The sequence below is a fragment of the Phragmites australis genome, chromosome 10, assembly GCF_958298935.1.
Source record: "Phragmites australis chromosome 10, lpPhrAust1.1, whole genome shotgun sequence".
NCBI lineage: Eukaryota > Viridiplantae > Streptophyta > Magnoliopsida > Poales > Poaceae > Phragmites > Phragmites australis.
This window is the reverse complement of record NC_084930.1, coordinates 671,520-697,404: the sequence shown is the minus strand read 5'-3', so window position 1 is coordinate 697,404 and position 25,885 is coordinate 671,520. Positions and strand designations below refer to the sequence as shown.

The following is a 25,885-nucleotide window of genomic DNA, read 5'->3' as shown; positions in this document are numbered from 1 at the left end:
TGTTGTATAACAGGTATAACTTTTGCGTACAAACTCCAAACCGGGCATACTTTTTTTTCTGGAAAGATAACTTCAAAGCCAACATTGTGAGAACTCGATTCGAGAAAATGGGCCTCAGAATAATTTGCTACTAAAAAAGCAAGCCCAAATTTGGGACCGTAAGCAATTTTAACGCCAATTTATGTGAACTCCTAAGGCAACCACCAAGTCGTCAAGCACATAAAATTAAACAAAAAACATGATTACAAAAAGCAACGTGAAAATATTGGTCCACGATATATATTGAACAACTCCACATGTTCTGGGTGGCAGCATGACCTAGAATACATCAAGACATCATTCACCACCCATTTCATCGCATATCCAAGGCTACCGGCATGGCTTCACCCACCAAAAACTGGGGAAAAAAAGGGGATGACAACCATCATGTAATTCTATATCCACGACATATTATGAACGATTCCACCAATTCATGGTGGTAGAAGTCTAAAATCCTAATACATATTTATTTAAATTTGAAAAAGTACCTTCACTGTCAGCTCAATAGGACGACTGGCCATGAAACTACTTTCACTGTCGGCCCAAGAAGTACACCGGCAATGAAAGTAGTTTCACTGTCGGCCCAATATGTCCGTCGGCAGTGAAACCCCTTTCACTGTTGGTACCGCGGGGTGCAAAAAATTTATTTTAGTTTCACGTGCACGCCGAGAAATTGAAGCTTCCATAACAAAAGTGAGGTATAATTGCATCCGAAATAAATTTATACATAGTAATCAATATAATTTAGCTACTTTGTCTTAACGATTCGCCCTTCATTATGATCACAACGTACATAGGAAGGTTCGTCGGTGTCTTCCATGGGACCTAGGGGATTAACCTTGGGGATTTCAACTTACTTAAGCTCAAGAGTCTCTTGCTAGAAGCTTGCTTGCTGTTGGAAAAAAATTCAGAGTTCACTTATCCTAAAAAATGAAGCAAGGGCAAATGAGCAAATGGAGAGGGAAGAAGGGATTTTGTTTGGATAGCTAGAGAGAGCTCATTTAGACCTCTTTTTTGACCAAAATTGAGCTTGAGTGGTGGGGGAATCAATGGAGTAGAAGGGATGAAGTGGTTGTTGACATAGGAGATTTTGTGAGGAAGAAAGTACTGAAATGGTTCTATTAGCTCGAGGTAGAAGAAGGTGAAAAAGAGGACGATATCACTGCCGGCTCATATAATCCGTCGGCAGTGATGTAGAGATATCACTGTCAGTCAGTAGATTAAGCCGGCAGTGATGTGATGTGGATGTATCACTGCCAGCTCAATCCATCAGCCGACAATGATGACCTTATCACTGCTAGTTTATAAGTCACGATGGTTGATTCTTCTTGTGCGGCTAATGAACCGATAGTGATGCCCCATCACTACCGGTGCATAAGGAACCGGTAATATTGCGCTAGTATATAAACTCAGTTTTATAGTAGAGGCCAGACTCAGCATGCAGCCAGCTAGGGCACAAGTTTCTGCTTAAATTTTTGTTGTTAGTGAACTTTAGTCAACTTAACCCTTTTAAAAAAAAATACAAATGTCCAGTCACTGCCTCACTGGTATGTTTTTAGACTGGATCCGCCTCTAAGCTAGTATACATGGAAACCGCAGAGCCGGTGACCTGTAACCTGCAGTCCGACTACAAGGGCTGGAGACGACCCCACCCCCCTCTCTTAAGAGACGACGTGCTACACAGAGCAGATAGATACTATACAGATTGTATGACTAGTGACGAGGAAGAGAAATAGTGTAGAGAGAGTTGGAGCAGGATGAGAGTTGCGGTGGTGGGCGCCGGCGTAAGCGGACTGGCGGCGGCGCACGAGCTGGCGAGGAGCGGCGGCGCACGGGTGACCGTGTACGAGAAGGAGGACTATCTCGGCGGGCATGCCAGGACCGTGGCCGTTGAGGACGCCGGCGGCGGCACCGGCGTCCACCTCGACCTCGGCTTCATGGTATTCAACCGGGTACGTACATCCATCCATCCATCCATCTGCTGCTCAGCTTCATATTCATTCATTCGTGCACTTGCATATAATTGCTACTCCGGATGGATAGAACTTGTACCATCTCTTGCTTGTCTGATTGTGATATGATGTATCGATGGGCAATGCATGAGTACTTGATGGTTTTCGATCTTTTAGAATGGATGAATGAATCTCGCTCGCTGGCCTCAACTGTTTTTCCTCCTCCTTTTTAGGCATTTCAGTAACTAACTAATCGATTGGTTTCTGTTATATATCCTATCTATAATCTGTCTATGTATCCATCTATGTATATGTATATATATATCTATATGTATGAGCCGGCCGGCCGGGAAATGTACAGCTAGAAAGAGATAATGTCAGGAGGGAGCACCACCGCTCCATCCAAATCTAGCTACGCAGTGCTAACAAGGAACGGGAGAAGCACGTGCGGGAGGGGGCGAGCCCTGCAAATCGATTGATTAATCTTACGGATACTAAGTCCTTGATTGCTCAATAATATAATGTTAATCGATTGATCCCATACATCAATATTATTGTACGTTACTATTACTATTACTGTTATTATACAAATTAAGGGAAGGAAGGTAAGGGAAGGGCGTGGGAGCCGGGCAGAGAAGAGCATATGCAGCACATGTCAATTGGGACCCGTGGAGGAGGGAGGGCAAGATTAAAGTAAACTGATCGGTGGTAGGTGCAACGCGACGACGTGGAGGCAGCAGTGACCTTACAATGTCACGTGGGCACCAGCCGGACGACGAGAAAGTGTCTTCTCCTTCTTCTCGGCGGGGCTCCCTTGTCCTGTTTATCCTACCACGACTTGTTCCCTTGATTCTCCTAGTTTTTTTACTACTTTAAAATTACCTTCAACAGTTATTTTAAATTTTTATCTTAAAAATATTATTACAGCATTCTTTATTTTTCATCTCCAACAGCTACCATATTTTTTACCTTCTACTCCTCTTTTTCTCTCTCTGTTCCGCTGTCAGCCTCGGTAAACAATACAACTACCGTGTTGCTACAGTACCAGTACAGTAACCACCGTCGTTTTCCCTTCCATCCCACTGGCAGTCTCTGTGAACAGTGGTTCTACAGTGTTACGGGTGCTACAGTGACTCCACGGATTTACAGGTCCATACTCTCCCTCGTAGTACTGTAGCGCAATGTAGCACTGTAGCACTGAGTACCCGATTCTGCTGTAGCACTGAGTACCCGAATCTGCAAATTTGCTTCCTCTGCTGGAGATGGTCTAAAGATGAATCGAGAATGATCCACGGGTATTCAAATCTCATCTAAAAATGTCCTACTCGTTACATAATTGTACATAATCTAGTTGTGACACCATATGCTACCAAACAATTAGTTTATCCCCGACAATCGGTTCACAGAAGAAGAGATTTAGCGGTAAGGATCGCATAACATCCGTCACTGTGTCTTGTTTCCTTCACACCACATTATACATTATCGGATATTGCACACTAAATGAAGTATTACCCACCCATTTATCATTCCAAAATCTAATCTCACACCTAATTTTTACTTCGAAGGAACCCCATTTGAGAAAGTAATTTTTAACTTTTATGAGCTCTGACAAAAAATGAGAATCATTTGGTTTTTCTTTCACTTGGGTGAGTGTTTTACCGCTAAGATATTTATTTCTAAGCATTCTTTAGCAGACCCCATCCTCATTAAGTAACTAGAAAAGTCACTTACTATGGAGGCATATATTCTTGATAGGGAGATCAACAATTCTAAGGCTTCCCTGGTCTTTTGGTCGGCATAGGGTATTCCGTCTTGCTATTCTATATTTCCTTTTGTGATTATCTCCTTGCTAAAAGAATCTGGATCAAAGATGATCCAATCTTTTAAGCACACCTCAGGGAACCTCATAAAAAGACATTATGAATATAGGAATACAACTTAAGACTGAATTTATGAGCACTAATTGGCCTCCTGCAGGCATAAGTTTCCCCTTTATAGCGAATATGGCCCTTTTTGGGTATCTATGTGATTTTGGTGATTAATGACAATATAATCAGTGGGACTAACATGTTTGTTAAGTATAAACTTTAGTAGGTCTTATGGATGCAACAAAAGAAGAAGCCATCGAAACCGAACTCAAGAAAGTTTAAATTGGACGACTTCAGAAAAGATTGACTACACCGGATGGTCCGGTGTTCAGCAAGGTGTACTCACCAGAAGGTCCGGTGCTCAGGAGGGCATTTGTGACGCCTGTCTCAGCAACCATCGTCGTCCCCAACCCCCGCTCCCGCTCTGCCCACATCGTGCCACAACTGCCGCACGATCTCCACCCCGCGCCCCTCTCCTCAACCGCTCCTCCCGTCTATAAAATCCAAATCGAACCCCCAGCCGAGCCTCCTTTTACCTCACCTCGCCTGCACCCTCAAATCCCACCGGATTTCATCCACCCGCGAGCTCCCGAGCCGCCGCCGAACTCCATCGAGCCACCCTCGCCACCGCCGTGACTCTCCACACTTCGCCGACGCCATCCAAGCTCACGACGTCGTTCTCCGTCCACACCTCATCATCTCCGACCGCATCCCGTGGAGTTTTGGCCACTGCACCGAGCTCCCTCCGCCGCTGAAACATCCCCGAAGGTTGCCGCCGTCGCTGAGCCGTTAGAGACCGCCCCGACGTGAACTTGCCCCTCAAACGGGTTTGCCTTTGTCTCCTCTCCGCGTTCCGCAGCTCGCCATCGAAGGCCAGCCACCGGAGCTCAACTCTAGCGACTTTTCGGCCGAGCGTCACCGCATTGAGCCCCGCGCCGCCGGTCGCATCGACTAGAGGAAGAAGACTCAAGGTGAGCCGTCCGATCTTGCAGCAACGGCCATGATTAGATTGCATAATACCCCTTCGCTAGCCAATGGGGTCGCACCACGTGTCATCTTTAATCCAGTCAGCTTATGAGAGTCACGTCAGTGCCATGTGTCGCTCACGTGTCAGCCACATCAGCCAAGCCGAGCCAGTCAGTGTCCATGTCAGCATGATGATGTCATGCTGACGTCATAAATAGGGTCTTCTAATTAAAAATAAATCTGTTAATTCTTTTAAATATGTATTTTTGCAATTAGGTCCCTAGACTTTTATGATTTCACAAAATAACCCCTAATAGCCCTATTTTTACATTTAGCCCTTATACTTTTATTTATTTACAAATAGGTCCCTGAACTTTTACAACTAAGCCCCTAGAATTTTCTATTTTCACCAAATAGACCCTGTCTTTTTACAAAAAGACCCCTGTAACTTCAAACATTTACAACTTTTTCATACGAGCTCTGATTTAGGTGATTCTTGCGCTCCCGAGATCGTAGCAGCGTGTACTGTCCATTAGTAACCTTTTTAGAGTGATTCGCCTCTGTTTGTGTGTTGTACTTAGCTGTTGTGTTTGTTTACTTTCTGGTGTGCGCAATTGCTTTAGGAAACGAGCAGTGTATCAGCTTACAAGACCAGGCATTCAAAGACTTTGAGCAACTTGCATTTGAAGGCAAGTGTTCTTGACCACTTTGACACCATTGTAGGATATCGTAGCTTTTATTTTCCCTAGATGCATGCTTGTTTAATATGGAATCCCATGGTTAGGGTTTTACTAGAATTTGTGTGACATTTTCTTGTAGCCTTTGAAGTGTCATGGGAAATAAAAAGGGTAGATGTGCTAGTGCTGTCATGGTTGGAGTAAATATTAATCTTGACTAATGTTTATGTAATAAGAAATTGGGTATGGTAATCTGGTAGTAACATGGAATAGGGATCCCAACAGGATGGCTAGTTTGAGGTGGAGCTGCACAACACGGTTGTGTTTGTTCCTGTGTGGGATCCTAAGGATTGGTTTGTGAAGCATGTTACCCAGCATAATAGCACAACCACGAGGACTATATATATGGGTACAGCCTGGCCAAATAATTAGTTGCCATTCATGTTCTGTACGCACCAGTGGACGGTTAAGTGGCACAAGAGGGGACCTCTGCAGTTGATGGAAACCCTATTAGTGGTAAAACCTTAGTGGATGCATATAGATTTGGAGACGCTTTATAACGGCCTTGTAGTGAGACCCCGGCTCTACACCTCGGAAGTGTAAAGCAAAACGGGAATCACGACTCGTGGGTAAAGTATGCAAACTCTGCATAGTAATAAAACTGATCGATCAGCCGTGCTCACGGTTACGAGCGGGCTTGGACTTCTTCACGATTAGTGAGGAATCTTGGATGGTTGGTTTTGGGTAGTCGGGTGGTGGTACCCCGATGAGTTGGTAGCCGGATATGGAATATCTAGTGAGTTTGGTAGTCGGATGGAATCCGATTAGCTATTCCTTTAATGTTGGTGTCGTCACACATAGTAAATAGGACTGCTAGGTTTTCTTGAGTCATAAGTTATTTTGGCATAGATGCAATAAACCTGAGTCAAATTTTTCTTGTCTTAAGCCCTCATGTCATGTTTTTCCACACTTGCGGAGTACGTTATGTATTCACACTTGCTATTTCCAAAAATAAATGCTGCTCAGTTGGAGAAGACTACACTGAGATCAAGGAGACTGAAGACTACAAGGAAGATGAAGCGTCTTAGGTTGTGTTGCCCCTAATCGATTGCATGTGGTGTGCCCTGAAGCTTTCGTGGAGTTTCCTCTTGTTCTTTCGCTACGGTTTAAAAACTCTGGTATTTCTTTCAATAAAGTTGTTTTTGTTCGATATAGAACTATATATCACTGTTATGTCACCGCATATATGATAAAACTGATCTTAGTATACATGTGGAATGCACCTGGTTATTCTTTTGAAAAATCGGGTGTGACAGTATTCACACCAGAAGGTCTGGTGCTTAGGAAGGAATTCAAACCGGAGCATTTCCAAAGGAAGAAGAGAAGATTCTACATGCCGGATGGTCTGGATGGTTCGATGCTCGGTGTTGTGTACACCGGAGGCTTCACACCGAAGCATTTTCCAAGAGAAGAAGTGGCTTGGTTTGACTCAAGTCTACACACGAGATAGTCCGGCGATTAAGTTGAAGTATACACCGGAGCATTCGATGTTCACAAATGGGTTTGAGTGGAGTTCCAATGGTTAGTTTGTACTGCTATACACATCGGATGATCTGGTGTTGGCACTGTTGTTGACACCGGATCATCTGGTATTCACAGTTTGTTTGAGTTGTTAGGGCAATAGCTAGTTCATAGGTTTGAGACTATAAATACCCCCCACTCAGCCATTTGAGTATGCTGGAGTACAGAGAAGCTCATATACACCTGAGAAGGCATCTAAGTCACCAAAGTGCTAAAAGTGATCATCTAATGCAATTAGCATAAGATTAAGGGAGTGATTAGTGCTATTAGACTTAGAGAGAGTTGTTGCTAGGTGTTGTGTACTAAAGAGTGGATTAAGAAGTGATCATACATTGTACCAAGTGGTACGCTGGCACCTTGGAGTTTGGTGACTCGCCAGCACCATGAGCCTTGGTGGATCATGTTTGTTGACCCTTCGACTTGGTGTGGAGGGCTCAAACTCCAAAGTGAAGATGGTGGCAAGTGACCGAAAGAGAGGCTTGTGATGAGGCTTAGCTTGGTGACTCAACCTACTTGAGTCCTAAGTGGCTCAAGGGTCATGACTGGGTGCTATCCAGGAGGTCTAGCCGAAGTGGTTGCTCCAACATAGATAAAGGATGACGTTTATTCTATCGATACCACGGGATAAAAATCCCTTGTGCTAAGTTTGCTCTCTCTACCTTATTTACGTTTTCGCATTTACATACTTGCAACTTACCTTTGTGTATTTACATTACTAGAGTAGTTAGTTAGGATTAGATATCATGTGCGTATTGCAAAATTGATAATCCATCATCCACCAAATGTAGAACAACTTCAGTGATTTTCCCATCCTCGTTAGCTCTTGATATCAATAATGCTAGCATATCTACCACAATATTGAAGAGTATAGACGATAGGGGTCTCCTTGTCTAAGTCCTTTAAGGGTTTGAAAATAAGGTACAATCTCATAATTGATATTAATTCCTACGTGCCCCCATACATAATATATTGGATCCAATCACACCATTTTGCTAAAAATCCTTTCACTTTGTCATACGCCTTCTCAAAGTCAATCTTTAGTATCACACATTCTGCTTCTTCCTATGCAATCCATAGATGGTCTCATTGAGTATTATGACATCTTCCATTATATTGCGGTCAGGCATGAAGGCTGTTTGCGTAAGGTGGATTATTTTTCCAGCCAATATATTTATTCGATTAGTGGCAACTTTAGTAAAAATTTTGAAATTGACATTGAGGAGGCATATAGGACGATACTCCTATATTTTCAGCACGTTATATTTCTTAGATAGAAGAGTAATCACCCCAAAATTCAAACTAAAAAGGGAGAATTCTCCTCTATAAAAGTCCCTGAACATATCCATGAGGTAATTTGTTTATAACTTTTCAAAAGACTGGATAGAATTCCGCCAGGAATCCATCCGTCCCTAGAACTTTATTATGCTATATTTGAAATATTGCCCTTTCAACTTCCACCTCATCAAAGGGTGCGGTAATATCTCATTTTCAGTATCACTTACTTGAGGAATATCATGTCTAATTGACTCATCCATTGTAAAATTGGTGTCATCATCTTGTTCCAATTTATATATTTTCTGTTTCCTATATTTTTCATTGGCTACTAAATAAAAAATAGTATTATTATTTCCCTCTAGTAGCTCTTGGACTTTGGCTCTTTGATACCAATTGAGCTCTTCTCTTAGCATATGAGCTAACCTTTTATTAAGGTATTGCTTCAAAGCTATCTCATTAGGCGTCAAAAGATTATTTTCTGTCTTTTTGTTCAGCTCATCTATTTTCATTGTGAGTTGTTTCTTTTCATTTTTAAGAGTATCAGAGGTATGTTTGACCCAACCACACAAGTATTGTCGAAGGGCTCTAATTTTATTTTGCCATTTCCCTATAGCAGTATTACCCCACTGCTCTTGTTGCCATATAGTGGTAGCCATTTCAAAGAAGCCATCACAGATCAACTACCCTAATTCAATTTTAAAGAGTGGTTGTTGACCGTGCTAAAAGGTAACCCCAGTATTGAGTAGTAATGGAGTATGATTAGATCGGGACCTATCAAGTGCCTCAATCATGACCTTGGAATATTTCAATTCCCATTCTATACTCATCAGAGCACGATCTAGCTTCTCAAATGTAGGGGGATCTAAATCATTTGCCCATGTGTATTGTCTTCTGATCATCTCTATTTCCTGTAAATCCAACGTTTCAATTATTGCATTGAATAAATAGGGCTATCGTAGATTGAAATTATCATTATTCTTATCCTATGATCTTCTCATAATATTAAAATCCCCCCTCCCCCCTATAATCATTGGGTTGGATTCTACACTACACACATTGGCCATTTCTATGAGAAAATCAGCTTTATATTCATCTTGAGCCGGTCCGTAGACCACATACAATGCCCAAGTAAAGCCATTATCTTTATTTTTAAGAGAAATTTTGAGTAAAAATTTCCCTCAACTATGGACCCAATATCAAAAATTGATACATTGACTCCAATAATCATTCCCCCTGATCTACCCCTCGGAGGCATGGTGTGCCACAAATAATTCTTACCACCACATAAATGCCTAAAGTAGAATCCAAAAAGTGAATTTGACCACTTTCCATTGTTGCAAGAAAATCAAGATGTTGTTCTTTAACTATATTCGAAATGTAATTAAGTTTAGCCAAGTCTCTAAGACCTCTGTCATTCCAAAAAATTTCTTTCATTATAGAACTAATTTGGATGGGGTGTTTGGTTTCTTGGGAAGATGATGAATCTTGCCTTTAGATTTGCTAGAACTGGACTTTTTCTTCCTAGACACCGCGTTTAGATCATAACGTATTTGATCTAATCTCTCTTCATCGAGGACCTCAGTTAAATCACGACATATGTGATTGAGGGTAGCATCAAATCCATATGTATCCTCCTCCTCCTCTGCATTATAGGGATTAAGGGATTTGGTACCTTTTTTAGCTTTACATCTAGAACTAGGTGCTTTAGCTACCACTGATAATCGGTCGATCTCTATATTTTTTAAAGAAATACTAGATTGTCTACTGCCTCCCACATCTCTATCCATGGACACACCTAGGTTCTTAATATTTGAAGAAATAACATCTGTAGGTAAAGAAAGAAACGATTGATTATGTGTACCTTCCTCGAGATTTCATTTAGCTGCAAGCCATTTTTCCTTTGCCATTGAGTCTTGATCACCCATTCCCTTGATCCTGCTACATGTGACACGCTGAGCCGTGTTGGTGGCCCCCAGGATTGTGAATATGTTCCCTGGAGACCCTTCCTTCAAGTTTGTATCAGTCCCCCATCCTCATTTGTATGTTGTATGCTTGATATTTTTGTATGTTGTATGCTTGGCTCCTCATTTGTAACTTGTGACATATAAAAGCTTTGATGGCAGGTAACATACCCAAACATGATGGAATGGTTTGAAGGGCTCGGGGTGGAGATGGAGACATCCGACATGTCCTTCTCTGTGAGCACGCAGGTGGGTGCCCGCGGCAGCAGATGCGAGTGGGGCAGCCGCAATGGCATCTCAGGCCTCTTGGCGCAGAAAAGCAATGCACTCAGCCCCAGTTTCTGGCTCATGATCTGTGAGATACTCAAGTTCAAGAACGATGCTCTCAAGTGACGATACATCTCTATCTCATTCTGATGTCACTCTGCATATGCAATGGTCTGCTTACTAGTAAATAATTCGGAACTGATGCATGTGTTGCAGATACTTGGAGGACCATGAAAACAACCCCGATATGAGCCGGAATGAGACTCTGGGGGAATTCATTCAGTCACGTGGATATTCCCAGCTCTTCCAAGATGCTTACCTTGTACTCCCACTCTCCCTCCTCCTCCTCCTCCTCCTCCTCATCATCTATATATACTCCTCTATTCTCTACCTGTATGTTTTAAGTTTGCGGCAAAGTAACACGGCATATTTGATTTGCTGCAGATCCCGATCTGTGCGTGTATATGGTCATGTCCATCACAAGGAGTGTTGGGCTTCTCTGCTTTCATTGTGCTATCATTCTGCCGTAACCACCACCTTCTTCAGGTGAATGAAGAGTTCGCTAGCTAGGCTGACTAATTTGCTGCTACGGCTGCTAATTTTTTTTGCTTCTCTTTTCATTTGGATCGTGCGTTCAGCTGTTCGGTCGCCCCCAGTGGCTCACTGTCAGGGGTCGTTCGCATTCCTACGTGAACAAGGTGCTGTAATGTACTTGTTATCTCTCTTTCTTCCCCCTTCAAAGAAAATTTGCGATGATTTATCAATGCAACTAGCGCGTACCAGCAGGTAAGAGAGGAATTGGAGAGCATGGGTTGTCAAATTAAAACCAGCTGCGAAATCAAATCTGTTTCAAGTTTTGACGGAGGTACTGCCAATGAGAAGCTCTCCGTCCATTTTTAATTTTCTTCTGATTCTTGTACGACTAGCTAGATTGCTAGCTTAGCTATACGGATAATGTCTAATCATATCATCCATTGACGTACTAAAACAAGGTGCTTGTTATGTTGCTCGCAGCAGGTTACAGAGTCGTAGCGTTTGATGGTTCAGAGGAGACGTACGACAGAGTCATATTTGGTGTCCATGCACCTGATGCTCTAAAGCTGCTAGGAGCTGAAGCAACACACGAGGAGTTGAGAATTCTAGGTGCTTTTCAGTATGTGTACAGGTAATGCATGCTATACGTACGACTACAGATCTAGGTTTGTTTGATCTCATCTGATCTCTGGTTATTGTCCGATATATATTTCTATGCTTGCTGCCTTCTCTGCAGTGATATATACCTCCATGGCGATAAAAGTCTGATGCCGCGGAGTTCGTCGGCATGGAGCGCCTGGAACTTCATGGGGACAACAAGCAGTGGTGTGTGTGTAACCTACTGGCTAAATTTGCTTCAGGTAGGTTCTTCTACCTTACCTTAACATACAGCAACTAGCGATGCATGCAGCTTCGAGTCGTATATAATCCTTTCTTGACATTTCTAGAACATAGAATCTACGGGCAGGCCTTTTCTGGTGACACTGAACCCTCCTCATGTCCCGGACAAGTTCTTGCTCAAATGGTACACTAGCCACCCTGTCCCATCTGTGGCTGCCGAAAAGGCTTCTCTTGAGCTTCACCACATCCAGGGAAACAGAGGAATTTGGTTCTGTGGGGCATACCAAGGTAAGCTACTCCGTTGATTAGTACGGATATCAGCATTTAGAAAACAACTAACATGCATATTTGTAAGGAAATCAGCATTTAGAACACTGTAATTATGTCTGAAATTCATGCCTCTTCTGCTTGGATCACAGGTTATGGTTTCCATGAAGATGGACTGAAGGTACGTACTATACTATTCCCTGCGCTGCACAACCTGTCTACTTAATTTTTCGGACGGAATTTCTACTTTTGCATTTCCATGTACAAGGCATGTTGGAGATGTAATATGGCTTCCGATATGTAACATAGGGATTTATATTGATGCGTGCCTGCAGGCTGGGAAAGCTGCAGCTCAAAGTTTGCTTGGGAAGAAGACTGGCCTTCTGGTGAACCCAAAGCAAATGGTCCCATCGTGGACCGAAGCTGGGGCACGTCTTCTGGTGGCAAGATTTCTCAACCGATACGTATCCGTCGGTAACTTGGTGTGAGTTCTTCTACCAATTGACCGATATATTGCAGCAATGTCTAGTTGTGACTCATATCTCACTTGTTTAGTTCTGCGTGTAGTTTGCTTGAAGAAGGAGGCACTATGTTCAGTTTCGGTGAAGCAGGCAAAAATTGCCTGCACAAATCTGTCCTGCGAGTTCATGACCCCCTGTTTTACTGGAAGGTTCTCTTCTCTTTTCTCATCCCCTGACAGGAATTAAAATGCCAATGAAAACATTAAGTTTCCAATCTGGTCCACTCCATTTGCTGGATCTGATGATCTCTCATGTCATGCGAATACATTTCTTCAGGTCGCAACCGAAGCAGACCTTGGTTTGGCAGACGCCTATATTAACGGTTATTTCTCTTTTATTGATAAGAGAGAAGGTCTTCTGAATCTTTTCCTGGTAACATAATCCAAAGTACAATCTAGTTAGTCAATCATCAATTATGGGCACATATGCATGTGTCTTCCTAGTTACTTGTACATATATGTTGTGTTGTTTCCCATTTAATTTCAGATTAAACATATGAACCATTTTGCTACAGATTCTCATTGCAAACAGGGATTCGTACAAGAATATTAACACTGCTGCTAGTAAAAGGTTTCAGTCTCCTCTAAATTCCTCATTTCTTAATCAAAAGCATGCACTCTAGTACTAGATTCTACCAGCGACTATTAAGTAATCATGCATGCATGTGTGTAATTTGTATGGTCATCAGGGGTTGGTGGACACCATTACTTTTAACAGCTGGGGTCGCATCAGCTAAATATTTCCTGCGCCACATTTCAAGGAGGAATTCTGTCACACAAACACGTCAAAACATCTCTCAACACTATGATCTGGTCAGTGGTGCTAGTGCTTGCTGCAATTTTGTTTACAATAGCTAACAAATGCTTTCCGCCTTCATGCTGCTTTCTCTCTAAGGAGATTTTTCTTTTTTCATTCATCTTCTTCGTCTTCTGTTTGTGCAGAGTAATGAATTCTTCTCGCTTTTCCTGGATCCATCAATGACTTACTCTTGTGCCATCTTCAAGGTTTGTCTGCTTGTCATCAGCTAGTACCAGTCGTGACTTAATTGGTCCTGCAGCTTGTAGATTTGTTGATGCTTGATATGTGCATTGCCTTCCTTCTTAATTTGGTAGACGGAGGATGAAAGCTTAGAGGCAGCCCAGTTACGTAAAGTCTGCCTTCTAATCGACAAGGTACGTAATACTATGATGATGTGATTAAGCTTAATTATTATCTGAATGTATCAACATATCTAGTTAGTTACTACTAGTTTAATATATATAGAGAGAAAAATTGTATATATATTCACTCTGATGGATGATATATATATACACATGCTAATTGATCGAAGGCTAAAGTGGAGCGGGAGCATCATGTTCTTGAGATTGGTAGCGGCTGGGGCAGCTTAGCAATGCAATTGGTGAAGCAAACTGGCTGCAAATACACTGGGATCACGTTGTCTGTGGAGCAACTGAAATATGCGCAGAGAAAAGTGAAAGAAGCTGGCTTAGAGGTTAGCAGTGTTAATCAGTATACGATAATGGTTGTCATTAATAATTATGTTGAAGCTAGTTCTCATTGATGATGCATGTCAGGACAACATAAGTTTCATGCTGTGTGACTACCGTCAGATACCATCTTGCCGTAAATATGACAGGATCATATCTTGGTAAGAAGTAGCTACAGCTTAATTTCCTGCTTTGCGACGAAATATATATGAACCAATAAGGGGTTTGTTTTGGTAACGACCATGCATGCAAATTAATCGATGTCTTCAGCGAGATGATCGAAGGTGTTGGGCACGAATACATGGACGATTTCTTTGGCTGTTGCGAGTCCCTTTTGGCTCAAGATGGCCTATTTGTTCTGCAGGTAGTACACATGCATGCATACTCTTTATCAACCGTCATCAACGTAACAGAGATTTTCATTTGCAAGTGAGCGCATGTATGTGATTTGCATGCAGTTCATCTCCATCCCAGAAGAACGGTACGACGAGTACAGGAGGAGCTCGGACTTCATAAAAGAATACATCTTTCCCGGGGGCTGCCTCCTTTCGTTGGCCCGGATAACGTCTGCCATGTCCGCCGCATCAAGGCTCTGGTCTGCTGCATGCTCTATAACAATAACAATTCTTCTTCTTCTTCTTTATTGCACTCGAATATACAGTATCACCTATATATTTCCTTTTCGAGAATTAATGTTAGAATATATATTATATACCTTGCAATTATTATTATTATTATATATATATATATGCATCGTAAATAATCGCTGATTAATTGATTGATTGATTTTGGAGTACAGCATCGAGCACCTTGAGAATATTGGGTACCATTACTACCCGACGCTGATACGCTGGAGGGACAACTTCATGGCCAACAAGGAGTAAGCCCCTTGTATATATATAACATGTTGAGTGTTAAATAGGAGTGTTAGCACGATGCTAACACTCCTATTTATATATATATATATATATATATATATACACGGCGAGGATATTCTGCGTCTATGTGTAATTAATATTCACACTGCGCATATCCCTAGTTACAACCCGAAACATTGTGAGTTACAACTTGTTAGGTAGATCAGTTACAATTTCACGTCCCGAAATGTATAATTACAGCACGAGAAGCTAACACTGTAAGTTACAACTTGTTATTCGCATTGCGCACATCCCACAGTTACAACCCAAAACACTATAAGTTACAACTTGTTATGTAGACCAGTTACAACTTTATATTCAGAAATACATAATTCTAACCTGAGAAGCTAACATTATGAGTCACAGCTTATTATTCGCACTGCACACATTCCATAATTACAATTCGAAATACTGTGAGTTATAACTTGTACGATGTGTGCAGACATAAACTACAGTAAACATATCTATAGTGTATATATATACACACACGTAGCATGCATCTACTACTAGTATAGTAGTATTGTATATATAATCGATCATTGATTCTCTTGTTGTGCAGTGAAATTTTGGCCACGGGGTTTGATGACAAATTCATCCGTATCTGGGAGTACTACTTCGTATACTGCGCCGCTGGTTTTAAATCGCGGACACTTGGAAATTACCAGGTGCGTACGGTACATATATAGTATTTGTTTGTTAGTGGATTATATATATTGACAGAATTAATATATGTATTCACACTAGCTAATACTGATCGACCTGACTAGATACAATTAATAAATAATATATATTTGCACGCATGCAGATTGTGTTTTCTCGGCCTGGCAACGACAAGCTGGGCGACAACCCTTACGCAGGCTTTCCGGCAGCTAATCAAGCTGGCTAATCTAGCATCTGTCTGCTAGCTGGTTCTTGATTATATATTAATTCGTCATTCGATCCATTCAGCTAGAGCTAGCAGTACTGCAAATCATTATCCATTCTACTGTATTGATTCGCACATGTGAATTCAAGGACATGTGAACGTTTTATGATATGGAATCCATTCATTTATATGGCTGGCTAGCTCGATCGATCGACAAATAACTGTGTGTGTGTGGCGGTGATGGTAGCTGAGCTCAGTCCGTGCCTTCACTTCAACTTGAGCCCCTATATATACCAATCAAATTAATCACGCATGTGCACCGTGGTAGCCCCTAAGGGTGTGTTTGGTTGTCCACACAGGGTTTCGTAGAGCTGTATCGTATATTTTGGATGAAGGGAAGCAGTCTGAGGGGATCCGTATTCTGGAAAAGAAGTGTGTTTGGTTGGTTGGATGAGTGGATGCAGATTGAATTTGAATTGTGTTTGGTAGACTGAATCTGAGGCTGTATGAGGGAGCTCGCTGTCGCTAACGAGTGGATCCAAGCCGTCGACTGCTGCATCTGGCCGGCCTGCATGCGACCTACGGTCATTTTCAGCGCATGCGCGGATGCAGCGGCCGACCGTATGGCTACATGAGCGGGTGCAGCCTCACACAGCTCATCACGCCATCCAAACGCGCAGCTCGTGGAGCGTATACGCCGATACCTGCATCCGCTGGTGCGGTGCATCCGCCCGTGCGTCAAACCAAACACGCCCTAACTGACTGACGACTGACTGTACTGGCATGCAGGTACTACTCCAGCAGATCGATTACGTACGTTGCTGCATGTTTCGGTCCATTTTAATTAGCATGGATCGATGGATATATATTTTCACACGATGTGGCTAGCTAGGCATCAATGGAGGAGACAGATGCAGCACAAGTCGTACCGCGCGCAACGACGTACGCATGCAATTCATTGAGCCAACAGCTTTGCGTGTGCAGCACAACATGCATGTAGTACTTACTGGCAACCAGTCATCAGCACACCTGTCGGTGGTCTCCGATCGGTCGATATTACTGAGCATGCATGCATGCATGCATCTCCTATATCTATCTATTCATACCCCAATCCCATCAGTCAGCTAGCAGCAAGATCATCAAGCTCACAACACAGAGAGGCATCGAGCTAGACATGCCGGCGGGGCTCATGACGATGATGATGCCATTGCCATCATCACCCTTGTCCTCGGTGAACCTTTGCCGCTTCTGCTGCAGCAGCAAGAAGACGACGACGACCACCACGATGCCGCTGGTCAACAACCGCTCTTCTACATTAGCAGCACACCTCCTGGGCCGCAGCCAGACCCGGGCAGCAACGGCAACGGCCTTCTGCGATGAGCAGCAGCATCTGATCACTCCCGCACCGCCAGGCGAGCTGCCCTCCACGGCGACGCCTGCCTCGCCAAGGTCTGTGGCGTCATCGCCGCCGACGAAAAGCGCCACGAGGCCGCCTACACTAGGACCGCCGCCAGGACCTTCGAGACCGACCCTGACGGCATGGTGCGGGCGCTTGCCGCCGTGATGCGCGCCAAGATCACCATGCCAGGCGAGCGCATGACCGACGGCCGCGACGAGCAACTCTTCGATCACTTCTCGTCGGTGGCGCAGCGCGCGGGGGTGTACACGGCGGCGGACTACGGCGACATGGTGGAGCACTTCGTGCGCAGGTGGCGGGTGGCGGAGCTCGGCGGCGAGGGGTTTTCCTTGTCCAGCGAGGGGCGGCGCGCGCAGGACTACGTGTGCGGGCTGCCGCGCAAGATCCGCAGGATAGAGGAGCTGGCCCACGACCGCGCGGCCCTGAAGGAGCCCGAATCCGCAAGCTTCAGCTGGGTGTTCGAGAGACCCGTCCGCCTCCGCTGATCACATGATCTGATTCCCTGCTGAATTGAAGAAGGCCCTCATACTGCTGCGGCTGCTGTTACCAAGCATTGCAGTATCCATTCATCTATCTACCATCACCTTATATAATAACATCCACATCTCTGTAAGCTAGCAAGCAGCAAGGCTGGAATCGTCGAATTATGTGTGTATGTGTTTGTGTGCAAGTGCAACTATATATGTGTGTGCTAGTTCTTCCTGTCCAGGCTGTAGCCTTCCTTACTAAGTAAACTAGTATAAGTTCCTGCCCTGAATAAAACTTGAAGAATTGGTACTCTACTAATGGATTTGGTGTCAACATTCGTGGACTCTACAGTTCATGAATTCCAGACAGAAAATTAGTAAATATGCGCGTCAAAACAGACCTCATTCATCAAAACCTAGCGTGCCCACCTTTACACACATGCGAATGCACTTCACGGGGAACATGCAAACCTTGCGGCTTAAGTTCTGGCAGGCGGCGGTGTATGTGCACACATCATCTGTTGTTTTAACACTTTTCACTCAAATTGCTCGCAGAGGTGCACCGTGCACCAATGAAGTCATACCCCTGTGGAAAAAGCTGAAATTCTGGTTCTATGTCTGTTCTGAATCCTATGGTACTAATGAGTAATGACTAGTACGATAGTCAACAATGTCGTATGAGAAAAAAAGATAAGTTCCGGTCAAAATGAAAGGAAAAGGTTTTTAAGAACAGAGGTAGGAGAAGTACAGATGTACAGAGCGGATGAACTGAAGTGAACTATCATAGGTGCATGACGTGAACAAGAACCGGTTGGATATAACGATCATTTCTAAACACCTCATCAGACATATTGTTAGAAAAATTAACTCTCAGAACTCAAAGAAAATCAGCTACGCTGTTTAGAACAGGCCAATAAGCTCCATAACTGTAACTATATCAAGCAGCTAAGGATCATGACGTCATGTGCAAGATGAATTGCAACAGCTGTAGTTAGAACAGGCCAATAAGCTTCATAGCTGTAACTATATCAAGCAGCTAAGGATCATGGCGTCATGTGCAAGATGAATTGCAACAGCTGTAGTTGATTAGTTTCCTTACTTTTCCATGGCCGCTTTCCTGATCTCTTAAGATTTGACTGTTGGGCATCCTCTATATAAGAGGGCATAATATCTAGTTGAGGAATTAAGTAAAATGAATTAGACAAAGTTCTCGAGTCCCAACGTCCTCTATAGAGGGGACGCTGCTAGATGAAAGAGGGCTCCCATTGGGGTCAGCGGCTATAACAGTGTTGCAGAGCCATAAAGCATAAATAAGTGAGCTTTACCTTACTATATATGTCTCTGGCATTAGCTCATTCTTGTCTAGGCTACATAATCCAAATGAAATTGCACAAGTATTGGATTGCATACAGTTCTCACCTTCTGTCTCATTCTTGTGCTACAAGAGGTCTGGCCGGTAACCTCTGGCATCGACGGTGGTAGGAAGATAAGGTGGAGGAGCTTGGGCAACCAGGAGCGGCCTCCTTATGACCACAAAGTCTTCATCACTGTCATAGTCAACGCTCCGGGCTTACACCATGGCTCGTAAAATCATTTCCAAGAAAAGTGAGAGTGCCTGCACATGTGAACGAATCCTAATCATGTAGTCACGTGTGATGGTAAAGAAGCTTATTTGGACAGTAGAAAGGATTCAATTCTCTTAACATTTTCGAGTTGAGAGTGACAATCAAGCTGGAGTAACAAGAGGTCAACACGGACTACTGAGCATGGTATTTGGAAGAGCTGAAAACGGCACCTTGCAACAAATGGTAGAGAAGTAGTAGTGTACGTCGAAGGGGTCACCTCACCTGCGTAGCAAAAATGGCAAGAGCAGCCCATTTGCATAGGTCGAGATTGTTATGAATGAAGGAAAGTAAGTTGTCGAGTTCTCCTGTACGTCATGTGGCAGATCCTGGGCATGAAACGAGCGTTGGTGTGAAAGAAAATATCTTTTACGAATAAGATACGGTGAGAGTAAATCGCAGGAACGGCTTAAGCTTGGAGGAGAAGTAGAGAAAAAGTAAACATCAAGAGGAATAAGGAAAATCTTTCTCTACTCTTAGCTTGATGGCCGAGGATCAATATTTATACTGATATTTAGAGTGTAAATATATAAATATATTCCTACAGAGTTGATAGAAATACAAGTCTTTACTGTATAACCAGAGTATAGGGCTAGCCCCGTAAAATACCTCTACGACTAGTGGCTGTAGTTATTACGGCAAGTGGCCCTAGCTACTGGTTGCTTATTATGGCGCTGCACTGTCTTGTGTCAGGTCAGTGGTTGATCAGATTGGCATTAAATGTCGGTCGCTTCACTACAAGTGGAGGGCGGCCGATGTGCCCCCTCTGGCTGATCTTTTGAAGGGACTAATGACTCCAGGGGCCATTGGTCTTTTGGGGCTCCATAGGCTCCGAGGTCGGCTGGCTCCTGAGGCCATGGCCTTCGAGGCAACTACGGAGCCTCAAGGCTCCAAAGGGGTCCAGAAGCCAAGAGCCTATATACGTAGGCCAATGTAGTTAGGGGCGTCAGGGGTCCTTGAAGGCGACCCCCAACAATAGCCCCTCACTAGAGCGACCAACGAAGCAGTTGACCATGCGACTCTCGGAGTAGGGCCTCCAGCGACACTTGGCTCCGTGGCCAAATAGCCTGTGGGCCTCCAGTTTGCTTAAGTTGTTTTTACTGAGGGATAGTCCAACAGGTTGAGCTGAACGTCTTGACGACACCTATGATAGGGGACATAAAATGCAACCTATGATTACTGGTGTAGTCATGTATTGCCAGAAGGTAGGAGAACGCGTGGCACCTCGGCATTGGAGGGTTGTGGGGACCGGATCCGCCCCCCCCCCCATGATCGTGGGGAAAGGCGGCAGGACGTGCGCACACACCACGAGGAGGCAACAGCCCATCCCCCGATCTATAAAGCGGGGGCCTTGGCCGAGCGCCGTCCTTATCTGGTACTCTACTTTTTGTTGCACAAGCTCTTGTGCCCACACCCACTGGTCCTAGCCTTTGCAGCCTCCTTGGTTGTGAGGCACTCATGCCGCATCCTTGGGACGCTATGGCTTGCTCCGGCGTCCGCAGTGGAGCTAGTTCCAAACCAAGGGACCGTGCATCATCAAGGGACCCTGTTGCCATGTTGGTGACTGCCGCCGCAGCCGGTGGCACAGGCAGGTCCATGACAAGTGGGGCCGTTGACACCAGCAGGCTGATAGGATCTAGGGTGGTGATGAATCCTCCGCCATGGCTCAGACCGCCGCCATGCGTGGAGCTCCGTCGCGCCAGCAGGATGTACCCCCTGCAAACTGTCACGCTGGGAGCGTCGAATGTCACTGAGGCTGAGCTCGACCGAATGGTCGAGGAGGGGAAGAGCACTAGGTCGGTTGCATGTGTTCCACAGGGGGAGGCGATCCCAGCGCCATGGAGCCACAAAACTATGGTTTTTGAGGCTTTCTTTGATGTTGTCCTTGGGTTTCTAGCCATGCCGCTCCTCGAAGGGGTGCTTCAGCACTTTTTCATGGAGCTCCCCTAGCTCTTGGCCAATGCCATCACTCACCTGGCCATCTTCAAGTGGGCCATGTAGGCAGAGGGTTGTGAGGGATGGGTGGAGTTTTTTTCCGCCACTCACGAGGCGAGCTATCAGTCGAAGTTTCGAACGAAGGGTGGGGGGAAGAGGGCCCTCAGCTTCACTAGCATGAACTTCTAGCTTTGGAAGGAGTACCATGGAGTGTTCACAACGAAGGCCATCAACGAGCAGTTGTATACCGCGTGGCCGAGGGGGCGGTTTTACTATGACGTGGGCTCCAGGTCCCCTCTCCGCTCCACCAACCGGGAGATCCAGTACGTCCGGACCCTGGTAGTGGATAAGCCTCATGCCCAGCTAGCCTCAAGGGTGGCACTCCTCCGGTGGGTGGCACAAAGGATGAGCATGTGTGACCTCGTGGAGGAGTTCATGATGCTGCACCTCCAGCCCCTTCAAGCGGGTTGGGACCATGCCTTCGAGCAAGGTGAGGGAGGAGAAGGCGAGCCAAATGCAAACTCCGGACCTGCCATTGACTCCGGTGAGTCCTCTCCGCTACTCAGGTTCAAATCCACATACGTGAGATGCCTTCTCTTTTTTTTAGAGCGGTGCCTCGCGCTGGACGAAGCCGTCGAAATCGTGGACAAGTTCTTTGCTCAGCCTACCGTCGCAGAGTGGGAATAGCTATAAGGATCGGTGATGTCCTAAGAGGGGGCTGACTTAGGACACTTAAAACTATTTGGCTTCAAAAACTTCACAAGATAAACCTATATCAATTTATATCTAAATATGCTCTAAGTTTATCTAGTGTGTCTACTCTACCATTCAAAAGATTTGCAACCTACTCTAGGAAGGTAAATTACAAGTATGTAAATGTGAAAATGTAAATAAGCTAGAGAGAGCAAACTCAGCATAAAGGATTTTTATCTCGTGGTATCGATGGCATGAATATTAGCCCTAATCCACACTGGAGCTCCAACAAGGATATGCCCCCAATCACCAATACTCTTCCGATCACGGCTCTTGAGCCACCAAGACAAGGACTCAAGCCAGATAAGCCACCAAGCCACCGAGGTAAGGTCTCACCGCTAGCCTCTCTTTTGGTCACTTGCCTCCGTCTTCACTTCGGAGCTTGAGTCACCAAGGCAAGGGTCTTTGCGTCCCCATACAAGCTTCTTGCCGTCGCTCCACACCAAGTCGGAGGGTCAACAAGCATGAGCCATCAAGGTTCACAGTGCTGGCGAGTCACCAAGACTCCAAGGTGCAGGTGTACCATTTGGTATACTCTAGGATTACTCCTTGATCCACTCTCTAGACAGCAACACCTAACAACAACTCTCTCTAGGCCTATTAGCACTAATCACTCTCTAATTTTGTGCTTAATTTCCTTGGATGATCACTTTGAGCACTTTGGTGGCTTTGATGTTTTCTCGAGTGTGTGTGAGCTTCTCTGAACTTCAGCACTTTTAAATGACCGAGTGGAGGAGTATTTATAGCCTCAACCCCGTGGATTAGCCATTACCCCAACGGTCATATTTCGTTGTACTCACCAGAAGGTACGGCATGTGCAACATTACAAGCGCCGGATCATCCGGTATGTACTCTCTACGAACTAGTCATTGGAACTCCACTTTCTTTCTTGTGAGTGCCGAAAGGTCCAATGTGATGTCCACTTTGAACGCCAGAACATCCTATGTGCATACGATGTCAATCGAGACAGTTGCAACCCATCTGGAAAAATAATGGTTCGACGTGTTCATTTGTGAACGTCGTAACATCCGACGAGTATTAGATTTCGCTGCAAACTTTTTTGAACACTGAAGTATTTTTCTTTGTGAACGCCGAAGTATTTTTATGAACACCGGAGCTTTTTCTTTGTGAGCGCCGGAATACCCGGCAATTTCAGCAGAAACAACAATATATATTTTGGGCATAACTTTTCGCTCCGCACTCCGATTTTAATGATCTTGAACTCCATGGAATGCTTGTGGAGAGCTCTACAAGATTGTATAGAAGTACATCCCATTCGATCACATAAAAATTCATGGAACAAGTCCAATTCATTCCTCTATTTGTCCCGACTTCGGTGACTTCTCTTTTGTTGCATCCATGAGACATACTAAAGCATATACTTGACAAATATGTTAGTCACATTGACTATATTATCATTAATTACTAAATCAAATACATGCACTAAGAGGGTCATGCGCTACAACAGCGTAGGGAGCTGGTGGGGAGCTAGGAGCGTTATAACCGGATCTGCTCCCACCTCGGATTGGCGGTTCCAGTGTGGCATGATCCGGTGGAGCCCTGGGCCACTGGAAAGTGTGGATGTTCTGCTGCTGGTGCCGCTGGCTCCGTGGTTACGGCAGTCCCTCTCCGGGCTCGGACTCCTCTTGTCCCAGCGAGCTTGTGCACTAGCTTGACGGCTGGCTCGTCCGAGACAGAGTTAGATGGGGCGAAGCACCGAAGGATCGCCCTAGGCTCCAAGGCCGCAAGTGGTGTGCCCGAAGATGAGGCCTGGAGCGTAGGTGGAGGCCTCGGGGAGGCTTTGGCCCGTCCATATCTGGTCGGCCACAACTAGAGCGGAGGAGGAGGTGAGGTCTCCCTTGATGACTTTGTATCATGGGGGACGTGACAAATCATTAAACCTTTTGCTGAAGAGGACGTGACAAGTCCGGCGGTAACCACGACCATTGGCGCAGGTGGGGTTGTAATTCCCTTTTTCCCTACCGCACTTAAGGCAGAGGGTCCTAACCTTCGTGCCTTCTTGTTTGCAGGGGCCGATGACGCGGACCTGGCCTAGGCCCCTGCCCCGGAGGCTTTGGCTCCACCTGAAGTCTTGGTGACTCCCCCAGGGGGCCCGAGGACATCGCACTAGAGGCCAAAGCCTCGCCGCCTCGGGTCATTTCTGCGGATCGGGACTTGGCCATCGTGGCCAGAGATGGGGGTGCGGGACCCTCCATGGTGACCGTCTTTGTGCCTCTAGAGCGAGGCCTTGACCTCGTAATGTGTGTTTGCCCGATCTTCTGAAGGTAATATGATAAGTCGATTGGTGGAGTTTCAATGTTGATGATCCAAAGGCTCTGACCAAAACAGATCAATGACCCTCACAACCACTACGCTACTACTCCATAGTTATCAACCGTGCTAAGACGTGGTTGACCTCGTTAATAAGGTTTTTCCTGCAAGCGAATTGAGAACACAAGCAAGAACAGGTAGATGCAATTTGAATATTGCTACCAATGAAGTGCTCGAGTTGAGGTTCCACCAATCGAACAAGCGGCGAAACTGTATAAAATAGAATAATTTAAGTAAAACTCGAGTCTAATCTATGATGGCTACTGTGTATGTGAGCCTAATCTCACATATCAGAGAGGGGGGAATTAGTCCAATTCAAATCTTAACGAACTGCAGTTGTGTTAAAAAAAATTTGAACCAGAGTTGCTTGTTGTCAGTACACTTCTTGAGAGCTAAGAATACGATGAATTAAGTGATACGAATGGCTAAGGAACACATACTAGGACAATATTAGTTCCTGCCTCCACAGCATCCTTACTAGCCCTCCATGCCGTTTGAACAACTGTTGTCATAGGCAGAGTATTAAAGAGAATAGCAGAATAAACTTTTTGTAGTTTCATCATGATCAAAACAACAGCTTATGTTATTCCTACCAGGGTAGTACAGAGAAATATATGTGACCCGACATGAGGATGTGCATATCATGGTAATTGGTAGTTATGCAAGTATACAGACAATTTGATCAGGGAACAAAACTAATGAAGCGTCAAGAGACAGCATACAGTAGGATGTGCATATCGGATAAACGTATTCAAAGTTGAAATTTGTAGCTGTAAACAATGGGATACATACATTAGCAGTCAGAGTTAAATCTTGGAGGTTGTCTTGTAATGACAATCAATGGAGGAAGTATGAGGTGACAGACAGAAGTTGTAATAAAAGGGAAGCAATCCCTACCTACTGCTATTCAGTTAGCACGAGTTAGTTGTAATAGTCTGATTGGCGCGTTTATGCCACATCTTTTTTTTTTCACAGCGTATGACAAAAGAAGACTAAAAAAATTAGGTTCACCAATTTAAGATATCTCAATATTTATTTATGAATTTATTAATATTTAACACATTCACTTAATTATAGGGAAAATAATAGTATTTTCATGCATGCATATAATTTTAGCATGTAGACAACAGTAATACGAAACTAACAAAAACAAATTCATATTTTTTGAGTTTTATATAATTTTCTTTGCATTTTAGATTATTCCAATCAATTTATCAATATAACTAATATTCCTATCGATATTTTTTGAAATTTCCTGAAAATAAAATTATATACGTATATATATATATATATATATGTGTGTCCATATATCCATACATACATATATGTGGGGTCCACTGCTA

The 25,885-nt window shown here is 44.3% G+C and overlaps 2 protein-coding genes across 4 annotated transcripts; both read left to right on the top strand.

The window, feature by feature from the left end:
• Nucleotides 1-1,632: 1,632 nt before the first annotated feature.
• LOC133931159 (uncharacterized) lies at nt 1,633-16,205 on the top strand. 3 transcript variants are annotated; one of them, XM_062377971.1, is made up of 24 exons: nt 1,634-1,991; nt 10,482-10,708; nt 10,803-10,908; nt 11,031-11,132; nt 11,225-11,284; nt 11,373-11,451; nt 11,604-11,751; nt 11,857-11,980; nt 12,068-12,248; nt 12,380-12,408; nt 12,563-12,711; nt 12,795-12,897; nt 13,025-13,120; nt 13,263-13,318; nt 13,437-13,560; nt 13,690-13,752; nt 13,861-13,920; nt 14,079-14,240; nt 14,323-14,396; nt 14,506-14,599; nt 14,694-14,830; nt 15,035-15,115; nt 15,712-15,817; nt 15,958-16,205. In XM_062377971.1, exons 1-24 carry the CDS (start codon nt 1,797-1,799, stop codon nt 16,036-16,038), a joined length of 2,637 nt encoding a protein of 878 aa, XP_062233955.1. In that variant the 5' UTR covers nt 1,634-1,796; the 3' UTR covers nt 16,039-16,205. The 3 variants fall into 3 exon arrangements, with proteins under 3 accessions (XP_062233956.1, XP_062233955.1, XP_062233954.1); XM_062377970.1 differs by having other exon boundaries at nt 11,601-11,751; XM_062377972.1 differs by lacking the exons at nt 14,323-14,396; nt 14,506-14,599 and having other exon boundaries at nt 1,633-1,991; nt 11,601-11,751.
• A 986-nt stretch (nt 16,206-17,191) lies between these two features.
• On the top strand, nt 17,192-18,042 carry LOC133931073 (acyl-[acyl-carrier-protein] desaturase 4, chloroplastic-like). Its single transcript, XM_062377901.1, has 2 exons — nt 17,192-17,357; nt 17,402-18,042. Exons 1-2 carry the CDS (start codon nt 17,192-17,194, stop codon nt 17,917-17,919), a joined length of 684 nt encoding a protein of 227 aa, XP_062233885.1. The 3' UTR covers nt 17,920-18,042.
• The last annotated feature ends 7,843 nt before the right edge of the window (nt 18,043-25,885 follow it).

Coding starts and splice junctions, on each gene's coding strand:
- LOC133931159 (XM_062377970.1), top strand. CDS start 1,797: ATGAGAGTTGCGGTGGTGGGCGCCGGCGTAAGCGGACTGGCGGCGGCG. Junction 11,981..12,067: donor ACTGGCTAAATTTGCTTCAG/GTAGGTTCTTCT, acceptor TGACATTTCTAG/AACATAGAATCTACGGGCAG. Junction 12,409..12,562: donor TCCATGAAGATGGACTGAAG/GTACGTACTATA, acceptor GCGTGCCTGCAG/GCTGGGAAAGCTGCAGCTCA.
- LOC133931073 (XM_062377901.1), top strand. CDS start 17,192: ATGCCGGCGGGGCTCATGACGATGATGATGCCATTGCCATCATCACCC. Junction 17,358..17,401: donor AGCACACCTCCTGGGCCGCA/GCCAGACCCGGG, acceptor TGCGATGAGCAG/CAGCATCTGATCACTCCCGC.